Below are 22,756 nucleotides of genomic sequence, written 5' to 3'. Positions count from 1 at the left end.
TGTGTAAATCCACTACATGTTATGCTAAGTAATGTGTATATATGTGTTTCTAAAAATAAGCTATGATGTTAATGAAGAAAGGGCAAGTCGCAAAATTTATAGAGGGTGTACAAGAGATTCAAAATGTAGAATGAACCTCTTGTGTATGCTTTTATCGCTACAAGAGTCACTTTAGGGATTGTCAGTGCCGCACCTGTATTTATTATATACAGAATGCATAGCTTAATCTCCCCTAATTATCAGTTTTGCTTAATAATTACGCAGATTGGAAGTTTCATCGTTCAGACTTTATGTCGACTATACGTAAAATCCAAACTACATGATCATGTTTTTTTATAAACGGCTCGAGTTTGATCACCACTTTCAATTAGAATCTAGATGCATGTGCCATCTTCCACCGTGTAGTACACAAATCCCTATAGTGCTGGTGGTGCATCTGTAGAGGCTCTAGGCATGGAGGTGGTGGATGACAAGGCTCTCTAACTAGTTGTCATTTGTTCAGTTTTGTGGTGACCATGCATTAGAAGCTCTTATCAAAACTGCTTTTTGTTGTATGATGGGTGATGATTAGATATGAAAATTTGTATTTGGAATTCGGATTTTGGAGAACAGAAAGAAAACTCTTTGGAAGTAGTGAGAGAAGAATTAAAGGAGAAAACAGGATATATATATATGTATATTCTCTTTCTATCTCAAAAACTTCTCTAACAATAATGCTACATATTATTTATGTAAGCATATTTATATTTGTAAAATATATACATATAAAGTATATTTAAAAGAAGTGAGGTATCCTTGAATTTATTTTTTGATTTATCATAATCCTATTATTGAAGAAAATTCTACTAAAATCCCTAGCCCAGTAAGAAAATTCTTTTAAAATCCCTAGCCTAGTAAAAATATCACATTACTCACCGATACAGAAACTGAAGGTTGGTAAAAATCATAAAAACAACTAATGATGCTCTTGATTTAAGTAAATTCATTTATCATAATAAAAATCATTTATTGCATATATTTACCGTTGCAAGATTTTCAAAATCGACCTATAGAGACAATAACTCAAATAACATCCCAATCTCAATTTCAAGTGAGCTATAACAATTATTTTCCCTTTTTATTTGTCTACTAGTATCCTTGGGGACCCATAGGGATGTCCCACTATGCGTGAATCAATATCCAACATTGTCAACTAACCGGCTGTCCCCATACCCCATCCAGTATGAGTGCCAAAAATACCATCTCTCAACACCCCATCCGGTATAAGGGTGAATCGGATTGTCTCCATACCCCGTTCAATATGAGCGCCAAAATAGCATTTCTCGATACCTCGTCCGCTATGAGGCAACGTTCACGATAGAGTTCCCTATGTACCCGATCCGTCCACCATCTCGCAGGATATCAAATAAGACTACCATTTATTAATTCACATGACCAAACAATTTCACGTTTGCATATTAATTACCAATTTCACAAATCAACCGTAAATCATGCAAGACAAGCAATATATATATATATATCAAAGAAGCACAACTGAATCATTCAACCATTCTAGTATATAATAATGTATTTAAAGCTGTAAATTCAACAATCAGTTAAATAGGACAACAAATAAATGACTAACCAATTTCTGACTCCATTGGTAACCTGTAATTATTTTCAAAGTTTTCTAAATTATAAAAAATACCAGATTACTGATTATTAAGCTTTAATTCCATAATAGAGAATAAGGTGAGGGATTCTTACCTGAATCGGTGTTCGAAATATCAAAATTTTTACTGTGCCTACTGGCGATCTCTAGGTTTTTTGAATTTTCCTGCGAAGATTAAAACACGCTTCATGTACTTAAAAATACCCCAAAAAACCTAAAATTGGTGTTAAAAACCTTTTCTGGCCAATTTTGGAATTCTGGCACGGCGGCACAGTCGTGCTCTGATGATGACACTCCCGCCCGCAACTGTGGTTTATCTCAGCCTGGCTATTTTCAGCCAATTTTGGCCAATTTTGGCCAGTTTTATACCCATCCCTGCGAGAAAACAAGTTAGGGGGCCTCGGTTGGCCAAAAAAGTCAAAAATTGAAAACCTACAAGCGGTGAGATTTTTTGGTGCGGTGGCTCCGCTGGCTCACCTTCGCGGCTAGGCATTTTTCTTCAATAAACCTGTGAAAAATAGAACGGTGAACATGATGGTTGAAAAATCGCACAAAATGAAAAATGGAAATGGGCTTATCGGAGGCGGTTTCGTGTTTTGCCCACTACACCGTCGCTAGGAAGTGCCCCCAGTTTTTAGCTCATTCGTCGTTCGTTTTGCTCCAAGTTTGCCATGGGGGTGCTCGGATAGGAGAATTTTTACCTTTTTTGGCGGTTAGAGGTGGCTTCAGCGCGGTGGTGGGCAGCGGTCGGCTCCCTTCTCCGATGACTGGTTCTTCTTTTCTGGCAGGAGGCTGGCGGCTAGGGTTTGGGTTCAGTGTGATGTGAGATATTTATACCCATCTTGCTTAAATATAGGCTGTTCATCGCGTTTGATCTTGATCGTCCTATTGCGAGCTCGCGGATTACCAGTGTTGGCCTCATGCATGGCACAGAGTCAGCATGCCTTGCCAATCGGTATGCTCTGGTTTATCGGGACTGCTGACTGGGCAATCCTATATGGCGTAATTTTTTTTAATTGTGTTTTAACCCCTAGTTTCTGAATTTTCTTTCAAAAACACCGTCTGACCCCAAATTTTCACCCATTTTTCTCAAAATTATTTTCAATTTCATTCTCAATCTATTTTTTTCCTAATTCCACATTAAATAAAAATTTATTAATTTCAAAATTATATTTTTATACATTTTTTAAAATTTTAAATTAATCTCGGGCCAAATTCTGGGTCCGAGTATTACAAAAATAAAGAAAAAGGATTTTTGAATTGATGGCACAAGTGAAGCCTTACCAAGTAGGAATGAGTGCAAAATGGTCTTGGGTCCTGTAAGATTTTGTTGGTACAGATCTTCTCCAAAGTTTCTTCCTTTAAACCTTATGACACGAGATTTAAACTGTAGAAAATATTAACATCGAACATCTAGATTTTATAGTTGTGCCTGAAGATTAAGAAGAATTGAAAGAAACTTTTTTTTTTCTTTCTTTGAACTAATGGAGGTTAAGTGCGTCCACTTGAGTTTAATGTATAATAAATAACTTGAGAGGTTATGTAAACATTGGAAAACCAACTTTTTGCTATACCTCTTTGTTGCACTAGTCAAGAAGACTAAGTTTAATTGAAGAATAATTGAATTGTGATGGGAGGATAAATGACATATGATTGATTATTTTATATAGGCCGTAGAAATTGTAAATTTTATCATACTATAACTTATAAACCTTTGAAATTAAGTAAAGAATCTATGGCTATATGGAAAGTGGTTTCATTTTTTGAAATCTTTAACTTAATGAGTAATCAATATCTATTTGAGATGCGATTTTATTATATTTATATGATATCTTACTTAATATATATAAAATAATTAAAAATATTGATTTAATTAATTTTATGGTCGCCATATATATTAAAATTAGATTTTGAATTTTAATGCATGTGCTAAAAAACTTATTCGTCATTTATTTTTTTAAAAGTTAAAAAGGGTAATTTTATTGAGATAATTATATAAGTTTATCACCATCAATAAGGTAAAAGGTACGTTACACAAAAATGTTGACTGTACTTTAAAATATTGTGATTAGTTTTTTTAATGCAATATCTCTACTTTAAATCATGTATTTATATACTAATATATAAAGATTACTTATTAATTAACCTTAAAAACTTGATCTAATTGTTAACGAAAATTTTGAAATACCCTTTAACATCCTACTCAAAGTATAGTGTAATATAAAATCATAAGTCAATAACAATGTAAAATACATAAAGAAGGTAACCAACTTTTCAAAATACTTTTTCTTTATATCAATCAAGGGGATTAACAAATTATTGAAGAAAAATTACAATGTAAGAAAAGAATAAATGTGTAGGGTTGATTATTTTGTGCAGGCTGTGAAAAATATAAGTTTTATTTTATACTATAACTTATGAAATCTTTGAACTCAAATAAAGAATCATAAACTATGTAAAGTAAATAAAGAATTATGGCTATTTAAAATGTTATTTCTTAAATAAAGAATCTATTACTATTTGGGACTTGATGTAATTATATTTATTACATATTTTTCTAAATTTATATAAAATTCTTGTGAATATTGACTTTTTTAGTTCTATGGTTGCCATTATAGTACAAAATGAGTCACTTCAAATAAAATTTACTTTTGAATTTAATCTTTTTGCGGAAGAACTAATTATTATTTACTTTGAAAAGTAGGAAACAATTTTATTAAGATAATGTTTAAATTTTACATAGTTTTACACTTTTTTTCAATTTTTAGAAGATGAGTTGTATGGGAATTTATAACTCTTGATGAAGATGGTGAGTGTTATTGGAGAAATGAAGCTCAAAAAGAAAAGTGATGGAAGGAAAATGATATAGATGGGATAACTTTGAATATTTTCTGCTAACTAGTTTTAATTTCGTAATTTTTATATATAGAATACCAATTTAATGATAAATTTTAACTAAGTCTACCCTCTTCACATTTCTTTACCATACTGGACATATATACGTATGTATAGTTATTAACTTGATAATAGATTAAAATTAGATAATTAAGTATTAATGTTTCAAAATATAAATAAATTTATTTATCATAGAAGTATGACACCATAAACTTTTGTTAAAAAATTATAGAAACAAAACGTATAGGATCACAATCATTTAATAATTTTTTAATTTTATATTAGTGATTTAAGAATAAAAAATACATAACAAAATTAGCTAATTTTTTAAATTTAAAGGTATAATTGTATCACATTTTTTATGTACATATATGATATGATAAAGTATGTGGTAAAGTTTAATTTGATATAATACTACTATATAAGATAACTTCATCAAGTCCTTATAAGACATAGAGATTCTGACTAGATAGAAATTTGTGATAAGCAACCAGATTTTTTTTTCTTCAAATGTATTTGTTATTTTCTTAGAAACAATAATCAATTAAACAATTGGATGTTTTTCTTAATACTAAAAAGTTTTGGCTTCATGAAAAATGTGATCATTAATTCTTTTTTTTTTGTTAAGTATGAATGTTTGATGAACATACTAAATTTTTTATTTCATCCCTAAATTCCTAGTAATTCTTTTTATTAATTGTGTGGTTTTTATTAATTAATGTGATATATTTTTTGTTTCTTTTAAAAAATTTACTATACTTTACAGTACTGTGATTAGTTATGTTATTGTAATATTTTAGTTTAAATCATATATTTATATACTAATATATAAAAATCAATTAAAATTTAATATCGAAAATATGATCTAATTGTTAATGAAAATTCTAAATACCTTTTAATAATCTACATCATGTAATATAAAAAATATAAGTCGATAATGATAATATTTTAAACTGTAAACTAAAGCTTTATATGGTCACAATATTTAGCACCTTGTGAGCCTTTTAAATGATTGTAAACTTATACAAATTTTATTTTGCAATATTAACTTAACTTATTACTGATCTTCTAAGTTTAATTAATGTGATACATTTGCCACTTTTTTGAGTTAAATTTAATTTGATCACTGACCTTGTACGAAATTTTAAAAAATAATTATACATAAAAAAATTATTCCACCACATAGTTTATTAGAGCTTGAAAATGAAAATTCATCTTCCTTGGAAGCTTTTCTATGCGAGTAATTAATTTGCTCTCTCTTCCTCGTAGCTCACAATCCACTTTTTTTTCCTCACATTATTTTGTCTCTTCATTTTCATCTCAATTTTTAGCCTTAAAACTAATTTTTAGCATTAAAGTTTTCCTCATATTATGTATAATAGATGTATATAAATATATATGTATATAAAAGATGGAATTATCAATTAATATTAAGTAGCAGGGATTGGTGGTATAAAAATACAGTTAGCGATTCAATATGTACTATTCCAAAATGTTAAGTCTTGTGATAGAATAAATAGTTATTAAGATATTGATTACTTTTATAACTTTGTGACTTAGTTTACTTTTCTGAGTATCTGTCATTTGTCACACAACCTTTATAGGTAGAAAGAATACGTACAAGATCTCTTATTTGTATAAAAGTAAAAAATCATTCAAGTTTTCATTTGTTTCATGACTTTTGTGGACAGAAGGAATACCTACAAGATCTCCTATTTGTATAGAAGTACAAAATCAAATACTACAATCTTGCTATAAACCTAAACTACAGATGAAGGCTCATTAGTAGAAAGCAGTAGTTCAATCAGGGCAAGTTCATTACCTGCACAAGGTTTAAAAAAGATCAATGTTTCGCCTTCGCACCACTAGGGATTATTGACTCTACCATGATGCTTTAGCTAATAAAAGGTGGAGGTACCCCGACTAGCCTTATGAAAGGTAAATCTGTATCATTATTTTGGTTGTATATGTATATATTCATGTGCAAATCCACTACACCTTATGCTGAGTAATGTCTATATATGTGTTTCTAAAAGATAAATTGTGAAGCTGATGAAGAAAGGCAAGTTGCAAAATTTGCAGAGGGTGTACAAGAGATCCAAAATGCAGAATGCACCCTTTGTGTCTGCTTTGGTTGCTAATAGTGTCGTTTTAAGGACTCTTAGTGCCACAATTGCATTTATTATACACAGAATCTGCAACCCTAATCTTCCCTAATCATCACTTTGGCTTAATCAATACATAGATTGGAAGTTTTATCTTTCGAATTTTATATCTACTGTACGTAAAATCAGAACTGCATGATCATGTTTTTTTATTAACGGCCCGATTGATCACCACTTTTAATTGGAATCTGGATACACGAGCCATCTTTTAGTGCATAGTACACAAATCACTACAGTGCTGGCGGTAGCATATGAAGAAGCTTTAGTCGTGGAGGTGGTGGACGACAAGTCTCTCTAATTAGTCATTGTTTGTTCAGGTTCTGTTGTTGCCATGCATTGGATGCTCTCATCAAAAGTGCTTTTTGCTGTATGATGGGTGATAATTAGACTTGAAAATTTGTGTTTAGAATTTGAGTTTTTGAGAAGAGAAAGAAAATCTTTTGGAATTAATGAGAGAAAAGCTAAAGGACACCATAAATTTTTGTTAAAAAGTTTTACAGACAAAATTTGGAGGATTACAATCACTTAATACTTTTTATTTAAATTTGTTGTGATACATTTGTTTTTTTTTATAAAATTTACTATACTTTACAATAGTATAGTTATTTTAATATAATATTTTAGTTTAAATCATATATTATTTATATACCAATATATAAAAATCAGTTAAACTATAATATCGAAACATGATCTAATTGTTAATGAAAATTGTAAAATACTTTTTAACATCCTACATAGTCTAATATAAAAAATGTAAGTCAATAATGAGAACATTTTAAACTATAAACTCAAGGTTTCCATTATCACAACATTTAGCACCTTGTGAGCCTTTAAAATTATTGTATACTCATAAAAACTTTACTTTGTAATATTAACTTAACTTATCACTGATCTTTTAAGTTTAATTAATATGATACAATTGTATGTTTTTTGAGTTAGGTTTAACTTATCACTGACCTCGTACGAAATTTTAAAGATAATTATACATAAAATAATTATTCCACCACATGGTCTATTAGAGTTTAAAATGAAAAATTCGTCCTCCTTGGAAGCTTTTCTATTCAAGTAATCAATTTGTTCGCTCTTCTTCTTAGCTCACAGTTAACATTTTTCTTCCTTACATTATGTTGTCTATTCATTTTTACCTCAATTTTTTACCCTCAAATATTACCTAACATTATGTATAAATGAATGTATGAAATATATATATATATATATATATATAAAAGATGGAATTATTAATTAGTATTGAGTAGGTGGGATTGGTGGCATAGAGATGTAGTTAGAAATTAAATGCGCACTATTCCAAAAAATTAAGTCTAGTGATTAGATAAATAGCTATTAAGATATCGATTATTTTTATAACTTTGTGACCTAATTTACTTGTTTGAGTATCTGTCATTTTTCACACGACTTTTATAGGTGTAAGGAATACGTACAAGATCTCCTACATGAAAAAATCATTCATTTTTTCATTTGTCCCATGACTTTTATTGGTAGAAAGAATATCTACAAGATCTCCTAATTGTATAGAAGTACAAAATCAAATACTACAAGCTTGTTGTAAGCCTAAACAACATATCAAGGCTCATTGGTGGAAAGCAACAATTCCATCCGGACAAGTTCGTTACCTGTACAAGGTGTAGAAAGGACAAACGCTTATGCCTCCACGTTATTAAGGATTACAGTCTCTACCATGATGCTTTGGCTAATAAAAGATAGACATCCCCTGACTGGCCTTATGAGAGGTAAATCTTTATCATTATAAAAAATAATTATACATAAAAAATTATTCCAACACATGATCTATTAGAGCTTGAAAATGAAAAATTCATCCTCCTTGGAAGCTTTTCTATTCAAGTAATCAATTTGTTCTCTCTTTCTCTTGGCTCACAGTCCACTTTTTTTTTCCTCACATTATGTATACATGGACGTATATATACCTATAAAAGATGGAATTATCAATTAATACTAAGTAGTTCAGATTGGTGGCATAGAGATGCAATCAACAATTCAATGTGTACTATTCCAAAACGTTAAGTCTTATGATAAAATAAACTGTTATTAAGATACTAATTACTTATATAACTTTCTGACCTAATTTACTTTTTTGAGTATCTGCCATTGTCACACGACTTTTATAGATAGAAAGAATATGTACAAGATCTCCTATTTGTATATAAATAAAAAATACTCAAATTTTCATCATCCCACGACTTTTATGGGTAGAAGGAATATCTATAAGATATCTTATTTGTATAGAAGTAAAAAATTAAATGCTACAAGTTTATTGTAAACCAAAACAATAAATCAATGCTTATTGGTGGAAAGTAGCAGTTCCATCAGGGCGAGTTCATTACCTGCACAAGGTATAAAAAGGCCCAACTCTTCTACCTCCGCACTACTAGGGATTACAGGCTCTACCGAGATGCTTTTGCTAATAAAAGTTGAAGGTGCCAGATTGGCCTTATGAAAGGTAAATATTTATCATTTTTTTGGTTGTATATGTATATATTCATGTGCAAATCCACTATATGTTATGCTGACTAATGTGTATATATGTATTTTCAAAAGATAAACTGTGATACTGATGAAGAAAGGACAAGTGGCAAAATTTGCAGAGGGTGTACGGAAGATAAAAAATACATAATGCACCTCTTATATCTACTATGGTTTCTACAAGTGCTGCTTTAGAGACTGTCAGTCCCTCACCTACATTAATTATATGTAGAATACACAACCCTAATCTCCCCTAATGATCACTCTAGCTTAATTATTATATATCTTAGAAGTTTCATCTTTCATACTTTATGTTGACTATATGTAAAATCCATACTGCTTTATCATGTTTTTTTATTAATGACCCTAGCTTGATCACCACTTTTAATTGGAATTTAGATGCATGTGTCATCTTCCATTGTATAGTACACAAATTCCTACAGTGCTAGTGGCAGTATCTACAAATGCTCTAGGCGTGGAGGTGGTGGATGACAAGGCTCTCTAACTAGTCATCATTTATTCAGGTTCTGTGCTGGCCATGTATTACATGCTCTAATCAAAAGTGTTTGTTATTGTATGATGGGTGATGATTAGACTTGAAAATTTATATTTGGATTTTGAGTTTTAAAAAAGAAAAAGAAAACTCTTTAGAATTAATGATAGAAGGACTAAAGGAACGACTAATATGAGTTCTTATGTACCCATAAAAAAAAAAACACATCTTTAATGGAAAAGGATTTTGGATGAATGGCACAAGTGAAGCCTTACCGAGTAGGAAGGAGTGCAACATGGTCTTGGGTCCTGTAAGATTTTGCTAGTACAGAACTTCTCCAAAGTTTCCTCCTTTAAACCTTATGACCAAGATTTAAACTGTAGAAAATATTAACATCGAACATCTAGATTTTATGTTTGTGCCTAAAGATTAAGAAGAATTGAAAGAAACTTGCTTTTTTTCTTTCTTTAAATTAATAGAGGTTAAGTGCGTACCATTGGGTGTAATCTATAGTGAATAACTTGAGAGGTTATGTAGGTTGTGGAAAACGAACTTTTTTGTGATACTTCTTTGTTGTACCAGTCAAGAAGACTAAGTTTAATTGAAGACCGATTGAAATGTGATGGAAGAATAAATGATATACAGTTGAGTATTTTATATAGGCCGTAGAAAATGCACATTTTATTATACTATAATTTATAAAATCTTTAAACTTAAATGAAGAATCTATGGCTATTTGGAAAGTTGTTTCATTTTTTAAAATCTTTATCTTAAATGAAGAATCCATTGCTACTTAAGACACAATTTTATTATATTTATTTGATATCTTACTTAATATATATATATAATAATTAAAAATATTAATTTTATGGTCACCAACTGTATTAAAATTAACTTTTGAATTTTAATCCATACACTAAAGAACTTATTCGTCATTTTTTCAAAGTTAAAAAAGACAATTTTATTAAGATAATGGTACAAGTTTATCACTACGCATAAAGTAAAAAGCCGCGTTATACAAAAATATCGACTATAATTTACAATAATGTGATTAGTTATTTCACTGCAATATATATACTTTAAATCATGTATTTATACATCAATTTATAAAGATTGGTTAGTAATTAGCCTTAAACACATAATCTAATTGTTAATGAAAATTTTGAAATACCCTATAATATCCTACTCAAAATATAGTATAATATAAAAATATTGTCGATAACGATAATAATATAAAATACATAGAAAAGGTAACCAACTTTCCATGATACTTCTTCTTCGCATCAATCAAGAAGACTAACTAATTATTGAAGAACAATTACAATGTGAGAAGAGAATAAATATGTAGGGTTGATTATTTTGTGCAGGCTATGAAAAGCATACGTCTTATTTTATGCTATAGCTTATAAAATCTTTAAACTTAAATAAAAAATCATAAACTATTTAAACTAAATAAAGAATTGTAGCTATTTAAAATGTGATTTCTTAAATAAAGAATACTTACTAGATATTTTACTTAATTTATATAAAATGCTTATGAACATTGATTTTATTAGTTCTATAGCTTCCATTATAGTACAAAATGAGTTATTTTAAGTAAAATTTACTTTTGAATTTAGTCTTTGCACTAAAGAAGTTATTAATCTTCAAATATATCTAAATTGTTTTACAATATTTTTTTCCAATTTTTAGAACACGAATTTTACGAGAATTTGGAATTTTGGATGAAGATGGGGAATGCTAATACTTGTTTTGGACCAGTGAAGCTCAAAAGAAAAAGTGAAGGAAGGAAAATGAGATAGATAGAAATAACTTTAAATATTTTTTGCCAACTCTACAACGCTACTCTTTTATAGTTTTGTAATTTATCCCCGATTCTCTGTTCTGGGGTGTTACATCTAATTCAGTAAAAACTAGTGACATGCTATTAGCTTTCTTTTAAATATATGCAGATATTATTTCTTAAAAAATAATAGTTTATTAAAGAAACTTTAAAAGATAATTATACATAAATAAATTATTCCACTACATGGTCTATTAGAGCTTAAAAATGAAAAATTCATCCTCATTGGAAGCTTTTTTATTCAATTAGTCAATTTGTTTTCTCTTCCTCTTAGCTCACAGTCAACTTTTTTTTTCTCACATTATCTTGTCTCTTTATTTTTGCCTCAATTTTTAGCCTTAAAGCTAATTTTTAGCCTCAATTTTTTTCTCACATTATGTATAAATGGATACACATAAATATATATATATATATAAGATTGAATTATCAATTAATATTAAGTAGGTGAGATTGGTGGCGTAGAGATGCAATTAGCATTTCAATGTGTACTATTCTGAAACGTCAAGTCATGTGATAAAATAAATTACTACTAAGATCTTGATTACTTTTATAACTTTGTGATGTAGTTTACTTGTCTGAGCATCTATCATTTGTCAGAAGACTTTTATAAGTAGAATGAATACCTACAAGATCTCCTATTTGTATAGAATTGAAAAATCATTCAATTTTTTATTTGTGCCATGACTTTTATGGGCAAAAGAAATACCTACAAGATCTCCTATTTGTATAGGAATACAAAATCAAATACTAAAACTTGTTGTAGACCTAAACAACAAATCAAGGCTCGCTGGCGAATAGCAACAATTCCATCTAGGCGAGTTCATTACCAGCATAAGGTATAAAAAGGACCGACACTTTTGCCTCTACATAACAAGAGATTACAGGCTCTACCACGATGCTTTGGTTAATAAAAGTTGGAGATGCCTCAACTGGCCTTACGAGAGGCCTTTATTATTATTTATTTTGTATATGTATATGTATTTATTCATGTGCAAATCCACTACATCTTATGTTGCGTATTGCATATATATGTGTTTCTAAAAGATAAATTGTGATCTTGATGAAGAAAGGGCAAGTCGCAAAATTTGTAGAGGGTGTAGAAGAGATCCAAAATGCAGAATCCATCTCTTGTGTCTACTTTGGTTGCTATAAGTGTCGCTTTAGGGACTGTTAGTGTCGCACCTGCATTTATTATATGCAAAATACATAGCCCTAATCTCCCCTAATCATCACTCTTGATTAACGATTATGCAGATTTTATTAACGGCCCAAGCTTGATCACCACTTTTGATTGCTATCTAGATGCCCGTGCCATCTTCGACTACATAATACAAAAATTCCTATAGTGCTAGCGGCAACATCTGCAGAGGCTCTGGGCGTGGAGGTGATGGACAACAAGGTTCTCTAACTAGTCGTCTCTTGTTCAGGTTTTGTCGTGGCCATGTATTAGATGCTCTTATCAAAAGTACTTGTTATTGTATGACAGACGATGATTAGACTTGAAAATTTGTGTTTGGAGCTTGGGTTTTAAAGAAGAGAAATAAAACTCTTTAGAGTTAGTGAGAGAAGAACTAGAGGACAATAGAGGATATATACATATATATAGGAATATTTGTATATTCTTTTTCTCTCCAAAAAATTCTCTAATAATAATGCTACATATTATTTAAGTGGGCATATTTATATTTGTAAAATATACACGTATAAAGTATATTTAAAAAAAAGCATGAGGTATCCTTGAATTTATTTTTTGATTTATTGTAATCTTATTATTTAAGAGAATTTTACTAAAATCAATAAATGAAATAAAGAATCTGATTTAGTAGAAACTAATGATATGCTATTAGATTTCTTTTAAATATATGCATATATTATTTCTTGAAAAATAATAGTTTATTAAAAAATTGGATGTTTTTCATAATACTCAAAATTCTTGGGTTTGATAAAAATGAGATCATTAAATTTTTTTGAGAGATAAAGATAAAATTATTAAATATATTGGTAGTAAGCCATAACCAAATAATGGTGCATGGTCAAAGATTGTCTCAGTGTAAAAAACTAGTATATCCTATATAAATGCTAAAACAGGCAAAAGAAATTTTCTCAAAATTTTATTGAAATGACTATAAAGTCTTAACTATCATTAAAGTCTATCTCTGTTATATAACATTTTATCACTTTTAAAAAAAAAAAATTCTTTTGATGGGATGACTAATATTAAAGTAATGTATCTCATTAGTAATTCAATCTAATATGCTTAACTTAAGCGTATTTGATTCATTTATCATAATTCGTTAAAAAAATAGTAAATGGACAATTATATATCAAATTTAAATAAGTAGATGATTAGTATTATTGAAAGGCTCATAAATAGATATTCGAGTTTATTTTAATACCCTTCAGATTCAGATATGGATTCTTCGCTCCTCTCACATTCGTTCGAGCTGCTTCGCTCCTTCCTTCTATCACTTCTTTCATAACATCTGTTAGCAATCATTAGTTATTCTTTCTCTTTCTCTAAGGTGATTCACAGCACACTTCGTATATGTATGATTGAATGTCGACACCATGAGAAAAGACTAGCCTAGAGTTCATCATGTTCAAGCTATCAAGCTAGTCGAATCCTACTACCCTTACTTAACCACCGGGAGTAGATTCGATAACAAGATTCTTACAAAGAGAAAGCACTAACCTCTAGTCTCGATTTTCCCTTTCTTCCTCTACCCTTTGTGGCCCATAGCCATAGAAAAGAAAACGAGGATCAGAAGTTAAGTTTGCTCCAGTGCTTGGCTCATCAACTAGTTCTATTCAAAGCAAGACATCTAAGGCTAGGAACCAGGGCACTCATCTCTATCAATGCAATGACTTAGGGGGACAGCTCAATCCTTTAAGCTAAAAGTAGCCTTTTTTCTTATGTGCGAAAGCATGCAACCAAAGCAATTAGTAGAAAGGGAAAGGGCACCACTCAAGCTTTCGAAAGCAAAGAACTTATTTCTTTTTTTTTTCTTCTGGTAAGTGGTCTATCTCCATGATGATAGCTCTTCTTTTATTCAAGATTGATATTCCCCTTTGCCTTTTGAGCTGGGGCAATCAATCAGTCCATTCATTCCTGCCCTTCATTCAATAGATCGCTTAGCTCTACTTCTTAGAAAATCCCCTTGTTCATGGCTTTGAATTTTTTGTAATGCTTTTTTTGTAAAGATCTCGATGACCGCTTAATTCATCTTTCATTTACTGCTCCTGAATGAGAAGTGGTTTTTCTCATTTTGATGGTCTTGGCCTGAGAAAAGTGATCTCTGGAACTGAAAGCTTTTCGACTAAAAAGTGACCAATATAATAGGTTTTAGAGTAGCTCTTTCCAAATAGGTCGAGTAGCTCTATATATAAATAGAATAAAAAGGATGGGATTCACACGCACAGCCTTATCCTATGAGTTTGCCTATGTTATGCACCTACCTTTGAAAGCCTTTCCGCTGGCTCCTAGAGGAGGCCTCATTAAACCTCGTTAGCATTTCAAAAAGAATGCTCAGCTCAAAATAAATGGTCAAAGGAATTAATGATTTGTCTTTAATATCTGATCTTCGCCTAGTCTTAGAACCCGCACTGTGGAGAGGGGAATAAGTACCTCTTTCTGTAACTCTCCTCCCAGATATAGGTCTTCTTGGAAATGAGAACACTACTGCTGACTTATAACCTAGTCACTCCCCATCTTCATCCTAGATGCCACTGGTATTATTCATCTATATATGGATGACTCCTACTTTTTCCCCAATGGAATGATCTGGACCCTTGGGAAAGGGCCTCTAAATCTGATGACCTTGGCTGAAAAGCTCCCAATTAGGTCAGTAGCTGGCCGAGTAGCAGATAGACCAAATAAGCACAATAGCTTTTTACAGCCGAAGGAGCTCTATTTTTTATTCTATTCTATTTGGTATTCTATAGCCTACGTACTTACCTTTAGGGGATCAAAGTTTGATGAATCTTCAGTGGTTCCTTCCATCGACATCATCGAACCACGTTAGCAATCCAAAAAACTGAAAGCTCGAAATGATCAGTCAAAAGAATTAATCCGTTTAGTTCTGTTCTTCTCCGTCTTTTATAGCACACCCATGTAGAGGGATCTTTCTGACGCTAAGCATGCTCCATCTCCTGTCCAAGTGAAGAATATCTTACAAAAGTCCTTCCAACTTGCATCCTTCTTCTACCATTAAGAATGGAACATCTCTCAACTTCTAAGTGCTAGAAATGTTGGATTCTGTTTTAGGCTTTGGTTGATTAAAGAATCCTCTTAGAAGCCCGTGTATATTAGTAAAAGATGTGACTTTCACAAGTCCTACTTTTCTTTTTCGTTAAATGGAAAGTGAGCTCATAGGGCTTTTCTGGTACTTTATAAAAGATGCGTGAATTGGCCTGCTTTTTCCCTTCCAGTATACGCGAGTAGCAGGGCTTCAAGCTGCTTTGTTGATATATCGGGTGCAAGATGTGCTTCTATCCCCTTACCAAATTCTCTATAATTTTCTGTAATATTAAGTGTTGTAAGATATTTTAATAAATGTTATAGTTGAAAGAAATTTTACCTCCTCCTTTTCTCATCTCTTAGCTCTTTGATGAGCTCTTCGGGAGTCATGAAATAGGCATAGGCTCATTACTATGGAAAATGAATCTCACTTGAAATGGCCGCCCTGATAGTTGAACCCTTCAACGGAAAATTGCGTATGCTAGCTCCAATGAGTAGTAGAGGAAAGTTCAGCCTTAGTGCACCCTACTTCTGTCGTGTTTTAAGCCTACTATGCATCCTTGCTCCATCTATCATTCCTGACAATCCATTTTTGGTATGCCCGCTGCTTCGTCCACAATTACTGATAATCTATCCTGGGATCATACCCCTTAAAAATGTTTTTTCTTATTTGTATTGGCCCTAAACTTTCAATGAAACCATGCCTTGGATTTAAATATGAGATCATCCCTTGGGGTTAGTTCATTCTCTTGGTTAGTTGATCTCTTGCTTAGTTCATTCCATTTACTGCCCCTCTTTTGCTTGATGAAAGAAATCCTGGCAAAGGGCGTGTATATTAGTAAAACAAGGAGACTTTCATGGGTCTGATGGCTCTTTAACTGGTGTTCCTGAAAATGTGATTGATGAATGGGCTATTTAAACTTGATTTATCGCAACAAGAGGTATTGTCTTTACCTTTTCTAGTAGGGATCATCTCTCAAGTGTTATGATCCTCCATTATTGCTCGGTAGTGGCTTAAGGCTCAATGATTGATCTTCTGCGCTAAGGCTATCATCTCATCCCATCTTTCATCTTATTGCCTTTAGCTTTCTTCAGGAAAGTGTAAAAGTGTAACTTGCTGCTTCTTTATTTCACATAAGCAACTGAGTGCCTTCTGCTCCTTTTGGTCTTCTCTTTCTGTGTCTATTGATCTCTTGCCTACTTGCATTCTCTTTATCGAATGAATCTTTCTAGGCAGATAGTACTACTCCTGCTTGCTATTGGCCTTGGCTGTTTAGAGACATCCCTTTAGTTCATCTTAAAGAATGGAATTTGGAATTCAATTTCGTCTTATTGTGGGTTGGTCATCTGTTCCATTTTGAATTCCATCTCTTCTTTGGTTTCTGATAACCGCTTTCAATTCCTTTGTTAAAATCAATATCTATGTAAGGCTTCCCTTCCCAGTGGTACTGTCCTCTTCAATCCATTGTTCTTCTATCTGAGGCAAAGTAGGATTCCTTATATTGTATACGGTCGAGCTGGCTTGGCTGGTACATCAAGTATATTAACATCTTTCTTCTTCGGTCTGGTACACATATATGTCAATGTCAATCAAGTAATAGAATGAATTCCCACTGTATGAAGAAAACATGAAGAATTGCCATTTTATGAGCTTGTAAGACCCGTTGAAGTCCCTAAAAAAAGGGGGAAAAGAGGCTATAAGTAGGTCGTTTGTTATTACTATAAGGGCTGCCCACCTTTATACGGCTTGGTTTCGCTATCACTCTTATGTAGTGGTTGGCCTGAAAGTAGTCTTCCTACCATATAAGCCTATTTTTTCTAGTGTGTTAAGCTTTGCCAGAAGCAAGCAAGACGAGGTCGCTCTGCTTCGTAGACAAAGCTCGTGTAGTACTGGCTCCTCTCTCATCAAGGGCTTATGCACTCCATTCGCTGTCTACTAAACGAGCGTTAGAGTGAGCGAGTGAAGCCTCTAAAGTTTTTTAGCTCTTCCCCCCGCCCCTTTCCCTCACCCTACTCTTTCATTTTCGCTTAAGCTTCTCTAGTTTGGGGGATTAATTGATTGGATACTCAAGAACCATAATCTTTCCGAGGAACAGCTTCTACGACGATAGATAGGGGTCAGGTTTGTTTGGCGCCCCCTGCCCTCAAAATAGTATGGGAGCCTTTCAGCTCGTACTACTCACACTCTTAGCTCTTCACAACACTTCCTCCACTATAGTGTGAGCTGGGAGCAGCTCCAAAAAGCAAGGCCTACTTAAAATTTCACTTTCAACAACGTCAACAACACCATGAGAAAATTGAACTATGGTTGCTATTAATCTGATCATAGGTGAAATCCAATCCCTTCGCTTTGCGCCAGGCTTGGAAACCGTAAGTTAGGCTCCTTTCGCCTATCGGAAGCGAGAAAGCGAGCAATAAGCTGAAAAAGCTCTTTTCTCATTTCTTGCATAATAAAGTAAGCTTCATAACTCCAACCTATACAAAGGGCAAGCCAAAACCAGCTGAAGGAAGGACTTCATATCCTTATTATTTGATAAAGGGGAGCTTCTTTTTATTATATTAAAAAACAAGGTTTGGAAGCCTAGTTATGTAGTATATATATATACACATAAAAAAAAGAAGTTAAGGGGGCTGGGAATTGCAAGAATTAAGAAGTCCTCTGGGTGGGAAAGACAAGTTTGGACATGGACGGATCAATAGGAGGAAGGGTGGCCCTAACCTGAACAAAAGGTGTACGTACATAAAGAAAGAAGCTGGTTATGGCCTTTACTTGATAGGGCTCCTTCCCATCTGTCTTGACCAGGACGAGGGGAGGCTCTTGTGGAAGCCCTGCCCACATTTCTTTATTTTGAGGGATCCCTCTTAAGATTCCAGGCTTCCCGGATTCCTAATAGACAGCTAAGAACAAAAACAGGGTCAGTAGTCTCTACTGTTGTAGGTTTTTCTCCTTCTGCCAAGACGACCCTCTTTTTTTGTTCACCGCAGGATAAAATCATAAAGAAGCTGGAACAACTTAGAAAGAGAGTGGCGCTTAGCCGTTGAGATCGTCTGTTAGCTTTGTAGAGGAAGAGTACGATCTTGGGCTGGCCCCCTTCGCATGACCTAAAAGGAAAAAGAAGTCTGTGCTACTATAAGGCCTCTAAATTCCTCCCTCAGGACACAATTATGTTGCCCATGGGGACGGGATAGCCTCGACTTCCATAGGTCCTTGGTTCGATCTCCTAATGAGAATTGAGGTCCTTACATAGGCATCTTATCCCTAAAAATTTCTTGCTCTGTATAGAGTGCCCCGTGGTTCCTCGAGTGCTAGCCGCAAAGAGGAATGCCATCAACTAGGGCGCTATTGGTCACTAACCACTCGTTTGCCAGCCGCTCGGGCTCTGCATTTCAAGTTTGTTATCCTAACTATCTCCTCTAATCTACCGGGAGCTTGGCCCCTTCTTCTATCTTATCTACTACCTTGCTCCTCAGCTCCCTACAACTCCAGCCACTCGCTGTAATAGCTTGCTTCTCGGGTGGCTTGCACCCTAGGTGGTGCGGCTGAGCTAACGTGGGCTCAGCAGTCCGCCTATGTTTCATGGTGCACACGTAAAGGCATTATTAGTTCCACATATTTCACTTCATTGACCATAATAAACTCCTTCTCGTTGTACCAAAATAGAGATCTGATTTAAACGACCAGGTACAACCCAACTATGAGGTACATTAGCAGATGTTACAATAATACCTAGATAAGTTTTGGCTAGTACAACTACTCTATTTTCCACTTCTAATAAACATTATTAACCCAATTCTTGATCATCTTCTGGAATCATATTACTGTCAAAAGTGAGTGACTGTTCATCGGAACTGTTATAGTCTGAATACTCATAAGTCCGATACCATTGATGTTCAATAGCTTTGATTGTAATAGTTAGATCTACTACTACATTGTCCATTGAGTATAAGAGAGCAAATGATGGCATAAAAATGAACATCGAGATAATAGTAGGAAATATGGTATGAAGAATCTCGATAGTAGTTCCATGAACAATCCTCTGCGGGATTGGATTTTTTTTATGGTGGAAATGCTATAAAGCACGAACCAAGATCCGTAATACGAAAACAAAAAATCAAAATGAGGAAGAAAAAGATATCGTAATGTAAGTTTATTATTCCCTACATCATAGGTGTTGTTGGGTCTTGAAATCCTAATTGGCATGGTTCCGCTGCATCACAAGGAGAAATTATGAGGAATAACCATTCTAGAACAATCATTTGCTTTGGTTCGTTCTTGGACTGCTCTGCTCCCCCCCCAAAAAAAGAAAGAAAGACTGATTCTAACTCTTCCAATTCAAGAAGATAGAAATTATTGGTTAGGTTGGTCCAACCAAGAAAGGCATGGGAGTCTTTGGGCATTGCTGGGGCTACTAAGTCAAGCTTGGGTCGAGTTAAGTAAAGATTGACTACCTCCCTCACTGCACACTTTCTATATATCTATCCCCATTATGGGCTGCATGCTATCTCCAATAGAGCAATGGGAGGATACAATTCCGAGGGAACTCTTACTTTTTTTAGAATCAATCTTTATACATAGGAACTTCCAATGTACTGGGCCATTACTTATATGAAAATAATAGCTTTTATTTTCGTGCTTGCTTGTTTAATATAGTCAATCTTTTGCTTTCTCGAAACACTAACGAAGTGACTTAAAAATGATTCTATAATAAATAGAAGAGAACAGAATATTTGGTGAAGCAAAGAGCAGTTGGGTCAAAAGTATCTACCACATACTCAATCTAATGAGCAAGCACATCAGCAAGATGAATCTCTTTCTCTTTCTATAAAAAATTTAGAAATAAGGGCTAAAGCACATACAAAAAGAGAGGTGCAAGAGACAGATGTAATATATATATAATACTAATACTTACTTACCAAGATCTACCAGCGGTATTTGATTGAAAGATTATGGTATGAATGACTTTCTTTAATTAATCCTATCTTAATAAGAAAAGAAAATACATAGTAACTTTTCACTTTAATCAATCAACTTCCTTGAACGCAATCCTTGCCTCATTTTTAAAACGAATGAAAGAAAGAAAAAGGGGAAGCGCCATGGGTTTAATGCTAGCGGGAAGATCCATCTCAAACAGAGCAGACGGGGAAAGAGATATTGAATGAAAGGTGCGCTAGCAGATATGTATTTATAATATAACAACCAACAACGGTGAGCCAACCTATGTGCATCTTTTATCCATGAATTCTTTACTGTAATCACATCCTCATAAATAGTTCTATCCGATAGGCTAATTGCAGTCTTTCAGGTGACAGCGGAGCTCTTCCGTGGGGAAAAACCTAACCATGTAGAAGAGTTGCACCCTAGCTATTCTATGTGACCCTCCTTCAGCCCCCTATCTCCCCCTTTAGGGATAAAAAATCATATTTGTCCCTGGTGACTAAGAAGGAAACTTATGAGAATATAGTTTTTAAGGTGGCATCAATATCAGAGAAAAGAGTGGGAATCCCCTCTTATGTCATTTCCCTCCTTCCGAGAATAACTATTTCGGTGGGGAAGACTCCTGCCTTCCAGCAGTTAGGTTTGTTTAGATTTTGTTTAGGCTACTAAAGACTGACTTACCTCAACAGCCGTAGCTAAAGGCTTAAGCCATTGTCAGATTCTTCAATCCCGACCTCAAGATAATCCGAAGAAAGCTCCATATCAAAAGAAGCTTGACCGCTAGCGGTAGCGAGAGAGAAGTTGGGATATCTTCTGAGTTTGGGGTTAAGGCCTATAGCTATCGGAGTTGAACTCTTCCCTTCACCAGAATTTGAATCTACTTCACAGATGGAACAAAGAGAAAATCTTCCTAAGCCTAAACTTGCCGTGGAAGGTTTGGAACCCTACTTTATTTAATTTAATACTGGGGCATATCTTTCTTGAAAAGCAGTAAATGAGGGAACGGAACTCGCTTTCGACTTAGAGGAAAGAGAGAATATTTACTTCAGAAAGTAGGTGCATAGAGGCGAGTCAAGGGAAAAGCTATCAGCTAGACTAAAGAGGAAGGAGACTAACAACCAGATCGACTAAAGGCATTGGCTTACAGCGAAACTAGGGCTGAAAGGATCAAAGTTGAAAACTATTTAACTGACTAGATTGACTAAAAGGTTTCAAGTAAGGGAGCCAGAGAAAGAGTGGATCTTGTTGCATCGAATCTTAAAGATCGAAACTCTTTTGCTGCAGCAGAAGAGTTCGCAGAAGAAGCTACATTGGATGCTTCCTCAACAAGGAGCTAAACCTTCTTTCTTTGCAAGGGGATCTCCCCTTTCTGCCAGATCTTTAGCAAGAAGGAGAAGAGGGGAAAGGTTCATTATAGGACTATGACGAGGGGGGTAACAGAATAGCACAGAAGTAAAAGAGAAAGGAGTGGAATGAATCTGAGAAAAGGAACGAATCTAAGTTTGAAGATGCGACTAGGAACTCAAAGTCGAGGTGCGAAGAAGATGCTCGCAGGATTTGCAATGAAGCTCAGTCTGAGTTTGATTCTTCTGAGTAAAGAACTCCCATAAATAGTTCCTTTCTTAACTATTGAATTTATGTTAAGTAAGAGAAGCTAAGACGAGGGGCATAAAGTAGTAGCTAGAGTAGGAGTTCAGTCTTGGAGTTTAGAGTTGGAGATGAAAGTTTCTGTAAGATGTAAATTTCAGTAGATGAAGTTGCAAGGGAATCTTCTTCAAGCAGAGCTGCAGAGATACTTGACTAAGTAGTTATTTCCCTCGACATAAACCTCTTTCATCACAGTCTTATAGGAGAACTCGACTACGCAAAACAGTTGTAGAGTTTCATTCAAAGAGCTAACGTTGCGATTCTCTTTCGACTTTAGGTTGCAAGAGAGTATGGGAGCTTGTAACGACCCCAAAAATCCAAAAAGAAATATATAATAATTTAAGTGTGGAAGTGAAATAAAAGGTTAAGGTTTACATCCCTTACACAATA

The 22,756-nt window shown here is 33.5% G+C and overlaps 1 protein-coding gene across 1 annotated transcript; it reads right to left on the bottom strand.

Annotated features, from left to right (window-relative positions):
- Window positions 1–18,453: 18,453 nt before the first annotated feature.
- LOC110820367 (cytochrome c oxidase subunit 2) lies at window positions 18,454–20,323 on the bottom strand. Its single transcript, XM_022049812.2, is given in 2 exon segments — window positions 18,454–19,892; window positions 19,894–20,323. Coding segments are annotated over 2 exon segments (822 nt in total). The 5' UTR covers window positions 20,182–20,323; the 3' UTR covers window positions 18,454–19,358.
- Window positions 20,324–22,756: the final 2,433 nt, after the last annotated feature.

Source organism: Carica papaya, chromosome 5 (assembly GCF_054855325.1).
Source record: "Carica papaya isolate Zhongbai chromosome 5, ASM5485532v1, whole genome shotgun sequence".
Taxonomy (NCBI): Eukaryota; Viridiplantae; Streptophyta; class Magnoliopsida; order Brassicales; family Caricaceae; genus Carica; species Carica papaya.
The sequence above is the reverse complement of the archived record's forward strand: the minus strand, read 5'-3'. Positions and strand labels throughout refer to the sequence as shown.